Source organism: Canis lupus, chromosome 31, assembly GCF_003254725.2.
Source record: "Canis lupus dingo isolate Sandy chromosome 31, ASM325472v2, whole genome shotgun sequence".
NCBI lineage: Eukaryota > Metazoa > Chordata > Mammalia > Carnivora > Canidae > Canis > Canis lupus.
The window spans coordinates 34,171,113-34,192,594 of NC_064273.1; the positions used below are offsets into that span (position 1 = coordinate 34,171,113).

Below are 21,482 nucleotides of genomic sequence, written 5' to 3' on the forward strand. Positions count from 1 at the left end.
TTATTGTCATTAGAAGTGATGAGGACAAAATTCATAGTTCCCCCAGACCTGAAGCCCGAATCCCAGAACACAGATGGGGATGGAGGTCTAAGTGTGGATACACTTGGAGAGATAGAAATGAGCTGAGCATTGGAGCTTATTGATCTAGTGAAAGAGGAGTCTTTTTGTTTTATGGTCATAGACACTGCCCAGGTAGTCACTTCAGATCATTTATTCACCAAATATTTGTATGCCTCCTACTATTTCTTAACCACTGCGTTAGGCCTTGAGGTACCTGGAGCTCTGGGGGGTGTAGCAGAGCAACTCCATATTCCATCATTCCTGTTCCAAAGATTCCCAGTAGGATGTGACTATTGAGCTCTTTTATTAGAAGGCTGAGTGATTTAAGTCAGAGAGCAGGGCAGTGGTTGCCATGATTCGTCTTGAGCAGGAAGCAGATGTAGACAAATGTCTCTGCATCACATGAGGGGCGTGAGACTTTGCCTTGACCAGCTGTCTTGCACCTTGGTCCCTTGGTAATAGGGAATCCTAAAAAGTAGGTGTGACTCAGCGTTACTTGTCACCACTGCAGTAAGGTTTTCTCAAGTTCACTATTTTGAGAAAAGGTCAGTTTTCAACTAGTGAAATAGTTATTTTGTATACTGACATTCACTTTCTCTGCTATGGAGATGTCTTGAATTGGTAAGAGTATTTGTAACCAGAGGATATTTATATACAAATGGTAATTGTGAAATTTGTTTCTAGCATGTCAAGGAAAAATTTTGCTTTCTTAAGAAGACTACTAAGATATTTGCCCAATCTCCCTTCCATGTGCTAATTTCTCTCAAATAGCGACTGGTTTACCCTTCATGGCTCATATTTGTAAATGAAAGTCTGGGTTGAACAGTCCTGGAAGGTTGAGTGAAGTCTCTTGGCGACTGTGTAGGTGTCAGTGCTTGAATCGTGAAAAGGGGGACTTCATCTTCCTTCATCTATGAGATTCTTTTCCAAGTGCCATGGCCTCAAAATTTTGCCAGAGCCTGGGCAGAGGCATCTGCTTCAGGCCAGGCCAAGTAATCTTGAGCCCAGCAAGCAAAGTCAGGAAGTTTTATCGTATTTCTATTAGAAAAACAAAGTTCATTTCCTCATTGTGGGTTATCAGTGGAATCCTTCCAGAAGATAATCAACAAGTAAGATATGCTGGAGGAAGTTATCTGATCATTGTGTAGGAATAAAACGACAGGCCTAAGAACGTAGTTCATCACCTTGAGGTAGAAATTGCCCACCTGTTACAGAGCATCCACTGTGAAACCAGAATCTTCGGCTCCACCTCCTGCAGTGAAATCAAAGGACCCTGGTCCAAAGGGCATCCTAGCAGAAGACAAATGGTCACAGTGGCATTAACAATAGTAGAAGCCTCAAGGGTGGGCCTGCCTGTCCTGACCCAACTGCTGATGCTTGGATTCAGCTTTTTGCTCGTTGATAGATTTTTGTTGTCTTCTTCTTCCCTGTCGTCTGTCAGGGTTGAGAGGTAGCCATGAGTGACAAAATTCATGGAAAGAAAGTTTTCCCATAATCAGAGGAAGTAGCAGGTTGAGGGCGACCTTCGTGTGCCTTGGAGATTGAAGGTGTTTGGGTCAGGAGGGTGTTCGGTGGAGGGTCAGTTGCACTGGAGAGTCCTTATTGCCATGTTGGCAAATTGTGTAATGCTCTTGACTTTTGCGTCTGGAGAGCCATGGTTTATTATTGTGTATATGCACTGTTTTCTCAATGAAAATTATCTTGCATCCTCCTCCGCATCTGACTACCTCCCAGGACCAGTAGGCAAATTAATGTGACTAATGTGCTATTAGTTCCCGTCTTTCTTCTCAGCACAGCTTTTGTTTCCTTCCATGAGAAAGCATGTGAAGTTATGTCTGAACCCCCTAACGACGCTCCACACGCTGCTGCTGGTGACCCCCTCAGCCTCCCCAGTGTGAGCAGTAGGGGGTGAAACTCTCAGTATTTCTTCTTCTGTTGAAGTAAGCCAGGTTCTATTTCTTCTGGGAAATAATTGAAGTCTTATGAAATGTACATAAAACAAAAATACCTAAGGCACTGAAATATTTGGTGAAAAAAAATTCATCCCAAGGAGATGTCCTATAAAGTGAAGGTTTGTTTTCAGGTAAGAAAATGTCTCCATGTTGCAAAAAGCATGATTTGGCTTTCGGAGACATGGGCATCTTCTCACTGATTCATTCAGAACTTTCCTTTGGGGTCGTATGTGGCAAATATTGTGTGTTGGCAGGCGCTACAATGGTCAAAAATGTGGAAGATGGTTCTTACTCTGTGCTGGGGTTATCAAGCAGTGGGAATGCTAGCCAAAGTTTGCACAAAGAAATAATAAAGTATGACCCATTAATGAAATTGATTAAATACCATATGGGGGTGCCATGAGTAGTAAATGAAGGAATGGCTTTGCTGAGGAATTGGTCAGGGTCAGGGGTGAGCTAGAGTTAGCTGAGCAGAAATGGCATGGCAGGGGTGGAGGTCGGGGGTCACAGGTGGAGAAAGCCAGAAAGCACAGCGGGAGAGCCATTTGCACAGAAGGGAAGAAACAGGTCTGTTCATGGGGCTGAAGGGAACAGGTGTGGCCTGAGGGTAGAGGCATGGAGGTGGATTGGAACAGATTGTGCAGGGCATGGGCTGATTGATAAGTAGCTCTTTGAGTCCTCATCTGAAAGATCAGCTAAACATGTTGGTCGAGAAATGAAATTTTAAGCCATGAAGACACATTGCGTGCAGCTCAAGTCCAGCCCAAACGCTGCCTGTTGCTTCCACTGCTTCTTGTTTGGGGCACTTCATGTAAACTGAAATCCGGGCAGGCCATATTTCCAGAATGGTCACACTCACTGGTTTGAATTATTTTTCTTCCTTTTCCTGTTCTATGGTTTGCGTGCCGAATTCCTGTCCCTCTAGAATTCTGGAGGAAGGGCCCTCAAGCAGCCTAGAGTCTATGGCTCTACCATTTGGGCCACAGGCGTGAGGAATAATTGGGGAGAAGCTGCTCCTTGAGAGAAATCTCTTGTATTTGTTTTCAGAGTGTTTTATATGCTGTTAAAGATGCTATCCCTCTTATATTTCATCAGACCCAGGCAATCAAAGAGCTTTTCCAAATTTTCTGGATTTTTTGACATAGTTGATTGCACAGAATAATCAGCAACCCCATTAATAACATTCTGCTGTATCCTTTCTGCTATGTTATTAATTTGTTTTAATTTTTGTTTAGAAGAAAAGTCCCAGGTCTTAGCTTACTGAAATAATCCAAAGCTTGCTTATTTATTTAAAAAGCCCACTGTAGGGATCCCTGGGTGGCGCAGCGGTTTGGAGCCTACCTTTGGCCCAGGGTGCGATCCTGGAGACTCCGGATCGAATCCCACATCGGGCTCCTGGTGCATGGAGCCTGCTTCTCCCTCTGCCTGTGTCTCTGCCTCTCTCTCTCTCTCTCTCTCTCTGTGACTATCATAAATTAAAAAAAAAAAAAAAAAAAAAAGCCCACTGTAGATTGGCCTTCCTAAATCTATGGTCATCATTTTGTTGTTGTTGTTCCTTCTGACACTGTGGATAAAACTGTCCTGTATGATTGTTGAGTGTTATTTGGGCCATTGAGAAAAGAATGCTGTGGAGGTTTAAAGAAATCTGGATTTTAAAAACCTTGAGTTGTGCTTTCAGTTTTTGAAGGTTTGAGAGCTGCAAGTTAAGCATTTTTTTTCTTAATAGAGAAAGCTTCAGCAGGGGGTAGATTGCAGAGCAAGGGGATTGCAGGAGTGCCTCTGAACGCCTCCCCTTCCCCCAAAGCACATTTATGTCTCTACCTCTCTGTTTCAGAGTCCAAGTCACCAGGCCAGGTGCAGTTATCATGTCTGTGTTAGAAGAGAATGAGTCAGGAGGGTCTAGAAATGGTGCTTCCCACTGGGAAGCACAGCAGAAAGCCTGGGAGGCTAACCCTTGCCTCTGGGTAGTATGTTCATGTAACTGAAGATGACCCAGGGAGTCGGAGGAGACCCCAGGACTACTCACAGTGACCAGCACCCTGCCTTTCACATAGTGTAGGTGCTCAGTAAATGTTTGGAGATTATCCTTGCTATGGACTGAATTATACCTCCCTCCAGATTCAGATGTATGTGGTGGCATTTGGAGGTGAGGCTTTGGGGAGATAATTAAATTTAGATGAGGTCATGAGTGTGGGGCTTGTGTGGTGGGATTAGTGTGTTTGTAAAGAGGAGACCCAAAACACAAGAGAGCCCTTGTGCACATTCCCTCTCTCCTTCCCTCCCTCTTTTCATCCTCTCTCTTCCCTCTGCCATGTGGGGACACAGTGAGAAATTGGCTTTTGTGAGCAAAGAGGGTGGCTCTCACCAGAACCCAACCATGCTGGCAGCCTGATCTCCGACTTCCGCCTCCAGAGCTCTGAGTGAGAAATGTCTGTTGTTCAAGCCACCCGGTCTGTGGTATTTGGTTGCCTAAAATGTCAATCCTGAAAATGCCTCCCTAAGACTCTAAATTCATCAACTCTGGGACCAGTGATCATTGGTATGAACTGTGTGCTCTAGCTCCTCAGACTGGAGCAGCTATAATCGAAGTTAGTGGGAAGCTTCTCTGTCGTACTATGGGTAGGAGAGGGAGGCCCCATCAGACCCCAGACTCCTCAGTGAATAAGGCCTCGCGAAGGACTATGAACTCCCTGGTGTCCTCAGAAAAGGCCAGACCTGGGGCCCGCCCTACCTGGTCTCCAGCTGCCCTCCCAGTGTACATCATCCTGTTTCTGGAACCCACCAGGCCTTTCCAGATTCCCTGCCTCTGTCCAGCATACCTCTGTTCTCTCCTCTGCCCTGTCAAAGAAAAACCAGAGCTGTACAACAGATAAAGCAGCAAACCAGGTTTCAGTCTGGAATTATTGCAGTGGAGGAGAGACCCTGGGATAGAGCTGGCTTCAACTCCCAATAGGGCACAGACAAGTAGGAAGTACAGCTGAGGAGCAGAGAGATGGGGGTGGTGGTGCTGGGGTGGGGGAAGCCCTTGAGAGATTCCTAGGAGGAAACATCAGGGGTCAGGTTCTGGCCAAACCAACCTAGCAGGGTTCTAGCTAAAATTGGGCGGATGTCTGAAGGTTGAGATCTCATTGGGAAAGGAATTGGAGGACCCTGACGGGCGCCTGGTCAGGAGAGGGTTCCTCTCACACTCTGCTAGCTGTTGTTCTGCTCGTGCTGTGGGCCCTAAGGCCTTCCAGGTCTGTCTTCTTCATGGAACCTGGACCCCTACTTGCCACAGGGGAGCCTCTCGGGAGGCTGAGGCAGCAAAAGGGCCTGGGGTGAGGACACAGTGCTCACTCCCTTGTGACAGCCATGGGCTATGCCGAGAGTGCTTCCAACAGGATAGGGTCCTGTCTTCATTGACCAGCCTGGAAAGACAGGCACAGGATGCCCCCTGAGGCCATGCTGGCCCGCAGCCACTGCCCAGTGAGAGGCGGATGATAAATGGGGTTTCTGTTCACAGCTTCTGGTTGGGCTCATGAGATGATGTGAAAGGCAGAGAGATACCGTTCTGCACTGGGGTGGGACACTTGAGTGCCCTTCTCACCAGAGAGGAGCCCTCTCTGAACACCTGCGTGTGCGGGCCTGGGCCACTGGCTCGCAGATGCCCCACGGCGGGTGGGCGGCTGGTGGGAGAGTCCATGGCCACCGCCTCCTCCTGGTGGGCCTCTGCTGAGCCACTGCAGGAGCCAGGAAGGTGGTAAAACAGCTTGTAAATGGGAGCAGGGCTGAAATAGAATTATGGTTCATTTTATTAAATAGGAAACAATTTTAACATTGTGAGCCACTATCACCATTTAGAAAATATAGTTAAAAAGTACACTTTATCCAAAAAAGTGGTGAAAGGGTGCAGCTCGCAGATGTTCCACACTGCTCGACCTCAGCCTGACCTCCTGGCCCTGGGACAGCTGTGGCCGTGCCAGATAGCAAGACCAGAGAGAAACAACCATGGGCATGAGAACCTTCTCAGAGTGACTGGTAATGTGGGGGCCACCCATCTCCCCCAGTGCTTCCCACTTCCACTGTCCTGGCTTCCCTCCAGGTGCCACACTGCTGTAGTTCTGAGTGTGACCCTCGTCACTCGGGGGTGTGAGCCTGTCTGCCACGGGCTGCGTGGGACCCTGAGGACCAGAGAAGAACTAATTACTTGGGATCCAACACCTACGATGGGAAAAAACCCTATGTTCTTATTTTCACAAACCTCCAACTGAAATGTAGCACTTTCTTCCATCATGAATGTGGGCACCATATTGGTTTCCTGGGGCTGCCGTAACAGTGTACCCCAGGTGGGTGGCTTAAAACAATGGAAATGTATTGTCTCACAGCGCTGGAGGCTGGAAGTCTGAGATCAAGGTGTGGGCAGGGTTGGTTCCTTCTGAGGCTGTGAGGGAGAACCTGCTCCAGGCCCCTCTCCTGGCTTCTGGTGTGTGCCGGCCGTCTTGACTTTCCTAGGCTTGTAGAAGCATCACCCAATCTCTGCCTACATCTTCCCATGACATTCTCCCTGTGTGTTTGTGTCTAAATACCCCCCTTTTTTAAAGAATTTTTTAAAAAATTTATTTATTAATGAGAGATACAGAGAGAGAGAGAGAGAGAGAGAGAGAGAGAGGCAGAGACCCAGGCAGAGGGAGAAGCAGGCTCCATGCAGGGAGCCTGACATGGGACTCGATCCCGGGTCTCCAGGATCAGGCCCTGGGCTGAAGGCAGGCGCTAAACTGCTGAGCCACCAGGGCTGCCCAATACCACTTTTTTATAAGGACACCAGTCATAACTGGATTATGGCCCACCCTAATGACCTTATTGTAACTTGGTAAAGACCCTATCTCCAAATGGGGTCATATTCTGAGAGACTAGGGGTTAGGTCTCCAGGACACCAATTTGAGGGGGACACAAATCAGCCCATAACAGACACTGATCCACACACAGTAGAACCTGTGACTTTGTCTCTGAAAGAAATCACCGATATTTTTACATCACATGATAGGAATTGTAGACATTTCCAAACAGGGGCACAGCTCTTGCTGTCTTCAAAACTAAGATAGTTGTCAGACCCGGAGCCAGAAGTTGTTGTGAGATGCAGTCATAAGGAGGGGCATATATTACTCTGGCACACTTTAAAAATGATTTTTGATAAATGTATTTCAACATCGTTGATGTCCTTGGTAATCCTATATGTTTGGGAGCAGCCCGCCAAGAGTAAGGCTCTTCAGGAACCTTCTAGACCACTCTGTCCACTCTTCTTTGGGTTTGGGTCACCCTGTGGACAGCACGGGGGGTGTCTATGACCCACTTGTCTGTGACCAGGAACTGGGCCAAATACCTCTAGCAAGGTGGAGCTTGAAGAGAAGAGTCGAATTATGAATCGATACTACGAAAAGGCACACTTTGATTAGAACCAGGACAGAAATAATTATTGCCCTGCATATAGTGCTTTCCGGCCACACTGTGAGGCAGACATTATGATCTCAATTGGAGACAAAGACACAGGTCTGCTGCGCAGAAGTACCCTGGTGCCAATTTATACCACTGTGTTGACGGAGCCAAATGTGAACAAGATCTTTTTTCAAATTCCCCCATCTTTCCATCCCAGCAGGCTACCTGAAGTTAACAAAAAGGGATCTTCTAAAATCTGCTCTGTAGCTTCTTGAGCTGACTTACAACAGAAAGTGGGGTAGGTACTGATTTGACCATGAATGCAATATTGCAGAATCATCGTAGAAAACTCACACTTAGATCGGGGGTGGGGGAGACTGTCTTCCTTATCTGGCCAACTGATAATGGTAAAGTAGACGTCAACATTTTAGAGTTTTCAGAAAAAGCTAGTCCGACTTTGTTTCCCGGAGTCATATTAATCCTGTTCTTAATTTTCTATATATTATGTTTCGACACCTTATTTCTGTCTGGGGAGGGACTGCCCCTCCCAGGGTGAGCCCATTCTTAGAAATAAGAAAGGGCCCAGCGAGGACCTGGTGTTTAATATGCAAAAGAACCCATCCAGAGCCACACTTCCTCTGGCCCTATTTCCTCAGGAGACGTGATTCCTCTGCCTTAATGGTCCCAGGGCCAGGTACCAGGTGCCTAGGGGCCACATGACAGCCAGTTGCCAGAATTACTCAAACTAGCCTGTCCTCATCTGTTCACCTGCCATGTGTCACCTTTTCCATAAAAATACTCAATAAAAGCCATGACCTGGACCTGTCTGTTGCTCTTGTTTCTGTTTCCTGACCAAAACCTGTGACCCTCCTATGGCCCAGAATGACAAGCCAGGTCTCTTGTTTCTAAGAGAACTATAAGTAACATTGATGTTTTCTTTCTTTTTTTTTTTTAATTTAATTTATTTATTCATGAGAGATACATAGAGAGAGGCAGAGACACAGGGCAGAGAGAGAGGTAGGATCCCTGTCGTCCCCGTTGGGAGCCCTATGCAGGACTCGATCCCAGGATCTTGGGATCATGACCCGAGCCGAAGACAGACGCTCAGCCACTGAGCACCCAGGTGCCCCAACACTGATGTTTTTCTTTCAATAACATTGACTTGTTTGGGTTGTTATTCAGTCATCATTCTAAATTAAGACCCAGACACAAAATGTTTTTGTGATGTGATGCACTGGCCCATGAAATGCACTGTGAAAAAAATCAGACTTTGTGGTAAATCAATTCAGCCTATTTTACAGAAGATATCACCTTTTCAGAGATTTATTTTTATTGGAAATTATTCAAAACTATTAATGTGGGCGATCCCTGGGTGGCTCAGTGGTTTAGTGCCTGCCTTCAGCCCAGGGCGTGGTCCTGGAGTCCCAGGATCTAGTCCCACATTGGGCTCCTGGCATGGAGCCTGCTTCTCCCTCTGCCTGTATCTCTGCGTCTCTCTCTCTCTCTCTCTTTCTGTGTCTCATGAATAAATAAATAAATAAAATATTTAAAAAAGAAACTATTAATGTGAATAACATACAGCAAAGTACACAAGTCTTGGTAGTATGGCTCAATGAATTTTTACATATGTAACCACCATCCAGATCAAAAATAAATATGGCCAACTCTCCAGAAGGGTAGTTGTGCCCTTTCCTGGTTAATAATCCCTCCACCAAAGCTAATTTCTATTCTGACTTCTATTATCATTGATACATTTTGCCAGGTTTTGAACTTCTTATCAATGGAATCATGAAGGACATACTCTTTCATGTCTGGCTCCTTTCATTCAACATAACATCTGTCAGATTAATACATAGTGGGTATATCAAAAGTTTGTATTTTTTAACGGCTATGTAACATTTCATTGACCCACTCTACTATTGATGGAAATTTCTTGTTTACTTTCATGTCATTTATTAATGTATTGCCTCTTGGCTCTAAAGTTGCTCTTTTTTGACTAATCTTGAAAATGGCTCTGGGCCCATAGTGACTTCTTTCCTGTCAGTGGACCAGACTGTGTCCTCGTCATAGAGGTCTGCATTTCTGGCCTGGATTTGGGGACTTTCCTTGAGTTTTCATCTTAAGCACCAGAGGCAGTGCTGCTCCTTATATCTGCTGTTCCTCTGTTCTTAGAGATCTCTTTGTTTATTGATAATTGGTCATCACTCAGATCCCTTGTTAGAGGAATGATTCTTTTTTTAAAATTTTATATAAATTCAACTAAATAACATACAATGTATTAATGGTTTCAGAGGTAGAGTTCAGTGATTCATTAGTCTTATATAACACCCAGTGCTCATCCCATCTGGTGCCCTCCTTCATGCCCATCACTCAGTTACTCCAATCCCCACTCCCTCCCCTCCAGCAACCCTCAATTTGTTTCCTATGATAAAGAGTCTCTTATGATTTGTCTCCCTCTTTGGTTTCATCTTGTATCATTTTTCTCTCTCTTTCCCTATGATTCTGTTTTGTTTCTTAAATTCCACATGTGAGTGAGATCATATGATAATTATCTTTCTCTGGTTGACTTATTTCACTTAGCATAATATTCTCTAGTTCCATCCACATCATTGCAAATGGCAAAATTTCATTTTTTTGATGGCTGAGTAGTAGTCCATTGTATATATAGACCACATCTTTATCCATTTATGTGTTGGTGAGCTCTTTCCACAATTTGGCTATTGTGGGCATTTCTGCTATAAACATTGGGGTGCAGGTGCCCCTTTGGATCACCAAAGGGGTGATCCATTTGTACCTTTGGGGTAAATACCCAGTAGTGTAATTTCTGGGTGGTAGAGTAGCTCTATTTTCAACTTTTCTGAGGAACCTCCACACTGTTTTCCAGAGTGGCTGTGCCAGCTTGAGTTCCCACCAACAGTGTAAGAGGGTTCCCCTTTCTCTGTAGAGGAACTTTATAGTGGTCCCTTTGAATTACTGTGTGCTTTCTCCCTCTTGGTTGGACCCAGACAGAGAGCACAGGTTTTGGTTATTATGGGCAGCAATGTGCTCTGCACGTTCTTGGCCACACATCATTTCTGTTGGGTGTGAGCTCAGGTGTGGTTTGCTGAGTCAGATCATATAGCTTTCCGCACAGTAGATGCTGCCAAATAAATAGGGCTTTCCAACATCTCACTTCCTTTTAGTCATCTTCATGGATGGTAGTGGTTCTTTATTGTGGTTTTATTTGCATTTCCCTGATGATTAGTGATGTCTTTTCTTGGGTTTTGGCCATTTAAATATCTTCTTTTGTGAAATATCTGTTCACAATTCATTTTATTTTTAATTTAAATTCAATTACTTTGAACATATAGTGTATTATTAGTTTCAGGGGTAGAGTTTAGTGATTCATCAGTTGTATATAACACCCAGTGCTCATCTCATCACGTGCCCTCCTTCATGCCTGTCACTCAGTTACCCCATTCCCCACCCACCTTCTCTACAATGACCCTCAGTTTGTTTCCTAGAGTTAAAGAGTCTCTTATGGTTTGTTTCCCTCTCTGATTTTCTCTGATTTTATTTTTCCCTCCCTTTCTTTTTATTTACAAAAATAAAATTTTATTTTTTTTAATAAAAAAATAAACATTTTTTATTTTTCTTTAATCTTCTGCTTTGTTTCTTAAATTCCAAATATGAGTGAAATCATATAATTGTCTTTTTCTGACTGACTTATTTAGCTTAGCATAACAACCTCTAGTTCCATCCACATCATTGACAATGGTAAGATTTCATTTTTTGATGGCTGAGTAGTAGTCCATTGTGTGTGTGTGTGTGTGTGTGTAATACCACATCTTCTTTATCCATTCATCTGTTGATGGGCATCTGGACTCTTTCCATACTTTGGTTACTGTGGACATTGATGCTATAAAGATTGGGTTGCAGGTCTCCCTTTGGATCACTATGTTTGTATCTTTTGGGTAAATACCTAGTAGTGCAATTGCTGGGTCATCAGGTAGCTCTATTTTTAGGTTTGAGGAACTTCTATGCTGTTTTCCAGAGTGGCTGCACCAGCTTGCATTCCCATCAACAGTGTAAGAGGCTTCATCTTTCTTTGCAACCTTCCCAACATCTGTCATTTCCTAACTTGTTAATTTTAGCTGTTCTGACTGTCTGAAGTGGTATCTCATTGTGGTTTTGATTTGTATGTCCCTGATGCCAAGTGATGTTGAGCATTTTTTATGTGTCTATTGGCCATTTGTATGTCTTCTTTGGAGAATTACAACTCAGTTTTTAAGATTGTGGGTTTTTTTTTTTGTGTTTTGTTTTGTTTTTGTGCTTTCCTCATTGATCTATAGAAGTTCTCAATATATTCTGACTGATAGTCCTTTTTCAGATATATGTATGGCACATATGTTCTCCCTTTCTGTGGCTTGCTTTTGAAGTCTCTTGATGGTATTTTATGAGGTTACATTCATCATCCTTTTTTCAGATCCAGGATGTTCTCTCCTGTCCCTGCCACCGCCCCACCCCCTCCCCCCAGCCTCATTAAACTTAACTTTGCAGACTGACTTTGGCTTTCTAGCCCTTGGGGAGGTGGACTTCTAATCCCTTTGACTTCAGGCCCTGTAGCCTTAGGTCAGGAGTCCTACCCACCTGGCCTGGGAAGGGACCGCCTGTTTGATGGAGTTAAGACACTGACTTCCAGGCTCCTCACAGACAGCCTCTAGCTTTGTGCTATTCCACTGTAATTCTGAAGTGTCCAGTGTCTAATCTATGCACAGCCTCGAGTATTAGGATGGCATGCTTCTGGCCCCCTGGGCACTCTGGCCCAGAAGGAGCACACAGTGACCCCAGCCTAGAACTGAAGTAACACCTGCACAGGTTCCTGGGGAGGGCGGGGAAGCAGAGGAGAGATAAGAAGGGGCCTGCCACCTTCTGGCTTGCCTTGATCTATAATTCATGCACAATACTTATCTACTCCGGTTCCGAGGCTCTGTGTCTGTGTCTATTGCCTGTAGATTGGAAGAGCAAAGCCTGGTATCCAGAATCTGCTAAATAAACTGTTGTTCCATTCCTGATTGGGTGGGTACGCTACACAGGCTGGCCAGGTGTGTTGTGAAGGTGGGGCTTCCATAGCAGAGATAGTTGCCTATTCATGGCTATGTCCATAGAGCTGCTTTATGCTAAGGGTTCCTGCCTCTTAGCCAAACTTTGAGGGACAGAACCTGGGGATAAATACTTCCTTTTCTTTCTTTCTTTTTTTTTTTAAAGATCTTATTTATATATTCATGAGAGACAGAGAGAGAGAAAGAGAGAGAGATAGAGAGATACAGAGAGAGACACAGGCAGAGGGAGAAGCAGATCCCATGTGGGGAGCCTGATGTGGGGCTTGATCCTGGGACTCCAGGATCACACCCTGGGCCAAAGGCAGGCGCTAAACTGCTGAGCCACCCAGGGATCCCCAATATTTCCTTTTCTAGAAATGTACTGTTCTACACTCCGTTCCTTATTGATGCTAGGTGCCCTCCCCAAAGCCCCTTCAGGGGGGTCTTGTAGCACAACATAGAGCCTCAATCAAAGGTGTAAATGGGGATATGAGGTATAACTTCTTGGTCACATCACTCAGGTAGGAAGTGTGTTCCAACTGCACATGAAAATAAATGACCCCAGGGAGCTTTGGCCGGTTGGGCCATGCCACTTGCTCTGTCTCATAGGTGCTGTTTGGTGTCTAGTGAGAGACCAATAGTCAGTGAGCTGAGCATCCATCCCTGGGGATTGAGATCCATGTGAAGGATCCTGAGAAAAGGTGTCCTACGGGAATGAGATTTTAAGGTTTACTGGTGAGGCGATCTACTGAAGAAGAGCAAACTTATCTGAGAAAGGAAGCAAAATAGAGAAATATCATTATATTTCTCTTGACTTGATTTTTATGTTTCTTTTAAAAATCTGTTGTGGTGGTAAATGCAGTTTGATTCCCCTTACCCCTTCCTCAGCCAGAATAAACCACACATCCTGGCCCTGCAAATATTCCCACAAATAAGAAGGAAGGAAATAGAATTCTCAGCAACCTGCAAGTCATGGCTCAGACGCATTCTTGCCATCCAGTTGCCTCCCACAGCGACTTCTCTGAAATAGGTGGGGCTCCAGCTGGACAAGACCTTCTTGGGGTCATGAAGAACAGAGCCAGACTAAGTTGGCCTCCAGAGAGTTAGCTGGTCCTGGAAGTTTCCATCACTGTTCCACAACTTTTGTGGTGAATGTATTTGGAACAGAATTCTAACTGAATGAAATTTCAAGTTCCTATTTTGCCTTCAGATTTCTTTCTTCCACTTAGTTGTTTTTTTTCTCCTGATGGCCCCTCTGAGCTCCTCCCAGGATGACATTTTGAAGACCGGGATGCTAAGTTGAGAACTGGTGGATCTCTTCCCTGTGTTAAATTCTGTAAACGTTAGCCACAGACCGTTATGTAGGAAGGTCAATTATTGGCACAAGACATTAGACTGAGGCTGACCTATGATTCCATTGGTTCCCCTTCCAGAGCCCTGGGTGCTGTCCTAGCACATCAGGCCTGACAGACTTCTCGAATATTTGCATGCTGTTATTGTTGTTAACAGGTGCACCATGTGGTGGAATTGTCTTGATTGCACCCACTTTGCAGAAGAGAAAAGTGGGACTAGAGTGGGACCCAAATGCTCCTCAAGGTCACCTGGGTAGGTGGTGACATAGGTCTGCAACATGCTGGCACAGCCAACGGTGAGGTGCTGCTGGTGAGGCATGGCTGATCTGAATGGCTCTATTCTTTTTGTTTTTTTTTTTTTCCTTATAGTGACTCTTGAGAAAGGGAATCATCATTTTGGGTAAATGAAGTGAATCCAGAACTGGACAGTGTCCAGCGGCATCTGCTGACAGCTCTTTGGCAAGTTTCCTCTTGGAATCTACCTTGTGGTTTAGCTTCCAAACTAGAGGTTCATCAGAGCCAGGAGAAAGTGAGTTATTTGCTTTCTTAATTTTATAACATTACCATGGTCCTGGATTTGCTGAGAATGACAGAGATGTGTGGGCGCATAATGGAAGAATCAGGAGATTTAAAGAAGCAACCCTTCAAATAAAATAAGCACCGCCAGCAGGGACAGTGTTCCACGGTATGGAATTCCCACCTTATCTGAAGCTTTGTGTTCTAAGGTTTCAGTCACCTGTGGTTAACCACGGTCCAGAAGCAGATGGTCCCCATTCTGACCTATTGTCAGGTCAGGAGTAGCCTGACGCGACGTCTCACGCCTGCGTCACCCACCTCACTTCATCTCATCACATGGGCATTTTATCATCTCACGTCCTCACAACAAGGGTGAGTATAGTACAATAAGGAATTTTGAGAGAGAGAGACCACATTTGTGTGACTTTTATTACAGTTTATTGTTATAATTTAATTGTTCTATTTTATTTATTTTTTATTTTTTAATTGTTCTATTTTATTATTAGTTATTGTCGTGAATCTCTTACCGGGCCCAACTTAAAAACTAAAAATTCTCATAGGAATGTGTGTATGGGAGAAAACAGTATATATAAGGTATATGCTTGACTTCAGGCATCTGCTGGGGATCTTGTAAGTGATTCCTACAAATAAGGGGGATGAGTGTAAAGATCAGAACATTGGTCTTGCTTCTTCCTGGGTGTGATAAAACGGTGCTTGGTTTGATCAGAGAAGAATGCAGATGAACACAGGGCTTCCAGTCTTGCAGTATCTCTAGCTTATGGAGTCAGGTTTGGGCAGAGCTGGAGCGACCTAGTGGGAGATCTGGCCCCATATTTCAGAGGAGTAATCTGAGACTCCCAAGGGTGAAGGGCAGACTGGCCTGGAGCCCTGTGCTCCGATCTCATACTGTGGAGTGAATGACGCTGTCGGGCATCATGCTCACTGTTGAATCACAGCCCTCCACCCCTGTATGCAGTGAGACTGCAGAGTCTCTAGAACATGGGCCATGAGACGCAGGTGTGTCCCCCCATCTAGGCCTCCCAGGGCAAAGCTAAACATGCTCTCCCTCTTTCGAGGTCTGACCACTCCACTTTGTTCCTTTCAGATGGCTTACCTGAAGATGCGATTGATGTACGTCTCCCTGGTGGTCCTGGGAGCCCTCTGTTTGTATTTTAGCATGTACGGTCTGATTCCCTTTAAAGGCCAGCCATTTGTTTTCAAGAAAGAAAGAGGCAGCTTCCTCCAGCTTCCAGATATCAACTGCAGGCAGGATCCCCCCTTCCTTGTCCTGCTGGTGACCTCATCCCACGAACAGGTGTTTGTTCGCACGGTCATCCGAAACACATGGGGCAAAGAAAAGAATGTGCATGGGAGGCCAATAAAAACCTTCTTCCTTCTGGGAGCCACAGCCAGTAAGGACCTGTCGAAAGTGGTGGCGCAGGAAAGCCAGCGGCATCGCGACATTATCCAGAAGGACTTTGTGGACGCTTACTTCAATTTGACCCTGAAGACCATGATGGGTATAGAGTGGATCCACCGCTTCTGTCCTCAGGCGACGTTTGTGATGAAGACGGACTCGGACATGTTTGTCAACGTCTACTACCTGACCGAGCTGCTTCTCAAGAAAAACAGAACCACTCGGTTTTTCACCGGCTTCTTAAAACTGAACGAGTTTCCCATTAGGGACAAGGCCAACAAGTGGTTTGTCAGTAAATACGAATACCCATGGGATAAGTACCCGCCCTTTTGCTCGGGCACCGGCTATGTGTTTTCCAGTGATGTTGCAAGTCAGGTGTACAACGTCTCTGACAGCGTCCCGTTCATTAAGCTCGAAGACGTCTTTGTGGGACTCTGCCTGGCCAAGCTGAAAATCAGGCTGGAGGAACTTCACTCCGAGCAGACCTTTTTCCCAAACGGGTTACCCTTTTCCACGTGTCGTTTTAAGAAGATTGTGGCCTGCCATTTCGTCAAGCCTCGCAACATGCTGAGCTACTGGCAGGCTCTGGAGAATTCTCTGGGAGAGGCGTGTCCAGCTGTCTGAGGAGAGCCCCGCGGCACATGTGGACACGCTGGAGATAACCCACAGTGACAGTTTTGGAAGATCTTCAGCTGAGGATCGTGGGGGGTGCAGGGAGAGAGCGAGGCGGGAGGAGGGAGAGTCAGTAAGGGTGATGCCCTGTAGCGCTGCACGTCTGACCGACCATGTAGGCCTGAATGAAACCACGTGGTGCCCAAGCAATAACAGATGCCATCTCTTGAGTTCCTACACTACTGTGCTAAGCGTTTGATGCACGCCTTCCTTTTCCCATTTCCAGGATCAGTGTCCACAGGCAGTGGCGGGTGACGCCATCCCCATCCTACACACCAGGCCTCAGCAGCTTACAGAAATGCAGGGCCTTGTCCCCAGGCCCCCCAGCCAAAAAACGATGAGGCAGGGATGAAAATCCAGTGCTGTCAGAACCCAGGCGCAGCCCCTGACTCGGCCTGCCCCTCCATCGCACCTCCCTTGGCGGGGAGTAGAGTCCAGGAGGGTTCAGAGGGAAGCCGGACGGTGGCATCCTTCAATCCCTTTCCAAGAGTCCCTTCCACCTGAGCTCCCAGTCCTTGTACTTTTAGTGGTGTCACTGGGGTGAAGCAACATGCCCCCAGCTCCTTCACTCACTGCATGGATCCAGCAGGGATACTGAGTCCCTGTGAGCAGCTCGGCACTCAGCTCATGGCAGAGCAAGCACAGCCCTGGCCATAGCCCCTAAGAAATGGCCATCTCTAGACAGAAACTCTGTTTTTATAGATTCAGCTTAGAAATGGCTACAAAGCCTGACCTATTGAGCAGACTTCTTGGCCACACTGCTGACCTCCCTGAGGGCATGCCATCTCCTCTGAACCATCTGTTTACTCAAATACCCCGGCTCTGCAATTCAGGGGTCCAGGGTCACACTGGAGGGCAGCTGGGCACAAGGCTCGGCCTGTGAAAGATTCTGGGAGCTTTTCTGGGAACTCAGGTGTGTTTAAGACAAGATGCCTTCAAGGAACCCCTCGGACACTGAGCGCTGAAATGAGCTCTGGCCAAGGGGGGCTGTCTTCCTGTGCATGCTGCCCATGCCTGACCCAAACTCATCTTTGAATTTCTCAGGCAGCCAAGGAACAAGTGAGTTTGTGGAGTGGAGACTCACTTTCTATTTCCTTCTGCCTGGAGGCTTGTAGAAGCCTGTTCTGTAGGCTGTGGAAGCGAGGTCCTGCTTGGCAGGAGCCTTTACCCATTCGGCCGCTGTGGGATTTCATGCAAAGTTGCCCTGCTCCTGGTTGCAGGAATGGTTGGTTCTTACCTTTTACTTTACCTGACTTGACTTTACCAGCGCTCAGAGTGAAGGCCTCGCATGGCTGGGTAACCCACCAGTGTTGGACTAGGCTCCTACCTGAGCCCAGGAGGACGTATTTGCCACAAAATGGCCATGGCAACATTAGCTTAAACAACATCCCTCATCATCTGCTGCTTCTCTGCAGATGTGTTTCCTTATCCTGGCTGCTCTGAGCATGCTGGGCCATGTTCAGAAAACCCTCCTTCCCAGGGGGCAGAATCAGGGACTGTGCTCACTTTCTGAAATCTAGATTTTGTGGGACCCTTGGTCCTGTGGAAAGGCTACCCCTGATTTGGAAGACAATGGTGGGTGGGTGTTGAGGATGAGGGAGCTCGTGGGACTGGCAGTGGGGCTGGGTCCACTGGGTGTGCATCCTGTCTGGTGTGTGTGTCCCTGTGTGCACTGGGCTTGGTGGGCTCGGTGTGGTGGACTCAGGATCTGGCCTTCTCTTCAGACTGTAGCTCAGTCATAGGGGACCATGAACATAGGCATGGCTCTGTGACCCCAGTTGGGTACTTGGGCCAACGACGATAGAAATGAGGTGGGACTCAAAAGTCAATGGCACCAGCAGGGCTTTTTTGGGGTGACAGCTTGAGCTGAAAGAGACCCAGCACCCACAGAGAGCCATTAGCCTCGCTTCCCTGGGCAGAGGGGGTGTTTGGGAACATTTCCACCACTGTTCCCGCTCCTGGCCCTTATGCTCCTAAGGGACATAAAAGTGCCTCGTCCTGATTGGCTGATATTGGCAGGCCACCCAGTCGCTCGTGTTTTTGCAGCTGAGGTTTTTCAGGTTTGTGGAGCCTCTGTGTGTTCCCACCTCAACAGGAAATGGCCACGGCTGTTTTTAAGTCTGGCTCGTGTGGGGTCAGACCCTTGTTCTGCTCTGTAAGAAAAGCAGTTCAGGAAGTGCTCCCGGTGGTGCATGATGATGTTCATCTGGGGCTTGTTCCTGTGGTCCCAGATCATCTCTTGTCCCCCCTGAGAGATTTCATCCTCCTGATTTCTCAGGGGGAACATGGATGGAGGTCTCCTCTCCTATAGCTACATCATCAAGGGGTACTTGGGCCAACGACGATAGATAGATGGTACTTGGGCCATCTGCTCATCAAGGGTGTAGACACTGCCTATCATTGGAGGTCATGGCAACGTCTTGCTATCAGATCTAATTCTGATGTGGGAACTCGGTTCCCAGTGGATATGGGTTGAATCTCCGTGTGAACATCAGCTGAATGTGGGGCTGTTGTAGTCCAGAGGACACGAATTCGACAAGTAAATTAAAGAAGCATGGCCCAAATAGAAACAGCAGTAAAATGGCCACTTGGGGCCCAACGCAAGGCAAGAACCAGGTGACACTGGCAGGTACTCCTTAATGAAATCCCAGATGGTTTGGGTGTGGGGTTCTTGAAATTATATAGCCAGGAGGCCTGTTGGAGGATGATGTTAGCCCATTGTCCCACCTCTCCAGGAACATGAACATAGAAACAAGATGGATTTGCAATGGTACCTACTTGTCCTTGCTCAGCCAATAAATAGTCTAAGGCTAATTGGTGATCTAAAACCATGGAAACCAGAGTCTAATGATTTTATTTTATTTTGTTTATTTTTTAAAAAGATCTTATTTATTTATTTGAGAGAGAGCACAGAGGGAGAGGGAGAAGCAGAGTCCACCCCCCGAGCAGGGAGCCCCATGCAGGGCTCGATCCCAAGACCCGGGATCATGACCTGAGCCGAAGGCAGGCACTTACCGACTGAGCCACCCAGGTGCCCCGAATCTGATGATTTTAGATAAGCTTAAACTCCTGTCCAGTTTCAGCCATCACTGTGGACACAGTGGCTGTGACATTTTGTGTGATAGCGTTGTTGTTATTTCCCTGGCTGGTCCCATCAAGGATCCGACCAAGGTGACGATTTTGGCTTTCAGCAGTCCTACAGCTCACCTGGACCTTTGTGGTGACAGCTGAGTGTTATAAGGGTTATTGGAGAATTTTTGAATATTTTCAAGGTGAGGTGCAACATGTCCCACAGCCTACTTGCCTCTAGTCTTATTGGTATCAAGACATTGAACTTGTGTCCCCTTCCCATCTGCCAGTCCTAAGAAGACTGTTTGTTAGCTAGACACAGGCCTTGGGGAGGGAGAGGTGGGAGCTGGGGGAGGTAAGTGGTTGTGGGGCATCTACAAGGAGTGCTTGTCATCATCCGGGTCTCCATCATCAGGAGTGGGATCTACCTGTGGCCCTGTGTGATGGTCTGGGTGACTGTGCCACCAGGGCCATATCTCCTGGATCTTATGTCATGTTGCGGGTGGTATGAAGGGGGCTTAACTACACCTTTTGATGGCATTAGGTATGCAGGCTCTTTTGGCAGTTAGATGACAGGTGCAGGCCCCGGCAAGGATCACAAGAGCTGTCATGTGGGGGCAATCTGGGATCTACCTTGGTATACTGGGTGATGGCTGATGGATTAAAACATTTTGTTGGGTGGATGTGAACTGGGTTTGTGTGAGATTTACTGGCTCTGTAAATGAGGTGGGTTTGGACTGTGGACCACTCTGTAGGGCAGCCCCACAAACATCTTTACGTGCCTCTCCATGGACTTGTTTATGACATGCCCAGCAGTCTGAGACAATGTTTTTTTGTAATTTGGAACAAAAGATTTTCCTCCCCATTTCCCACATTCTGCTTACACCATATTACTATCAGAGAAGACATATATGCACCAGGACTAGAAGGGGCATGGTTATTTATTTATTTATTTTAAATTAATTATTTATTTATCATTAAATTTTAACCTAGCAAGGACGAAAGAGGTGTGAAAGGACAAGAGAACAGATCCAGAGTCACCCCAGGAAATGTTTAGACTAAACGGGACCCTTTACACAGCAGGGGCAAACCAGGTGTCGTCCAGGGAGTGGGGCAGCTCGAAGGAGCAAATGTATGGGAGACACAGATGCAAGACAGGGAGGTGATGGGGACCACGATCACCACATTCTCCACCTGTCTTTGGTTTTTATTTTATTTTATTATTTTATTTTATTTTATTATTTTATTTTATTTTATTTTTTTCCCACCTGTCTTTTGAACAGGTATTTCAAAGCTTCAGCTGGTTCACAGGTGTAGGTGTGGTTGGCCAGCAGGTCCTATAGAAATTCAGGGGGACAAGCTTAATCCTAGTGAGACCGACCCAGTGGGGTAGTCCTTCCAGCCCTGTGGCAGTGGGAATGGCCAGGATTCCCCAGTAGGGTCCATTCCTTTCCTTTTGGGTTGGAGTTGGTCTCTTGTGATCCCTCTTTCCACGTTGTAAGCACCGCTTGTTCCTTGGGCCCAACCTTTGGTAGGACAGAGGGATCTGGGTGGGATCTGGCAGGATTTTATTGCCACATCCCTGGAAGGCCTGTGAAGTCTCGCTTCTGTTACCCTGGCAGTGAAAGAGGCCCCACTGTCACTCTTGGGATGTGGGCAGCCCCAAATCTTGGGATGATTTCTTTTAAAAGATATATGTACACCTCTGTAGCCTTTTCTATCCTCGGACAGAAAGCCTCTACTCAACCGGTAAAAATGTCTCTAGACACAAGAAGACATTTATAACGAGCCTTTGGAGGCATCTGAGTAAAATCAGTGCCGGAGCCCCCAGAGCTGGTCTGTTGGGGGATGCGGGTTCCAGCTCCGACTGTGTTCCTGTTGCCACCTTGTCTGCTCGTAAGGGTAAGAAGCTCTGTGACGGTGTGAATTGGGAGGCAAAGTGATGCTTTTC

General features: G+C 46.5%; 1 protein-coding gene across 8 annotated transcripts in view; it reads left to right on the forward strand.

The window, feature by feature from the left end:
• B3GALT5 (beta-1,3-galactosyltransferase 5) overlaps positions 1 to 20,220 on the forward strand; it is a 39,286-nt gene extending 19,066 nt beyond the window's left edge. For 7 of the 8 annotated variants that reach the window (XM_049104720.1, XM_035709379.2, XM_049104723.1 and 4 more), the window contains 2 exons: positions 14,227 to 14,745; positions 15,479 to 20,220. In XM_049104720.1, the coding sequence (XP_048960677.1) occupies positions 14,710 to 14,745; positions 15,479 to 16,414 (972 nt within the window). In that variant the 5' untranslated portion in view covers positions 14,227 to 14,709 and the 3' untranslated portion in view covers positions 16,415 to 20,220. The remainder of the gene's footprint in view (positions 1 to 14,226; positions 14,746 to 15,478) is intronic. The other variant, XM_049104721.1, reaches the window with a different exon arrangement.
• Positions 20,221 to 21,482: the final 1,262 nt, after the last annotated feature.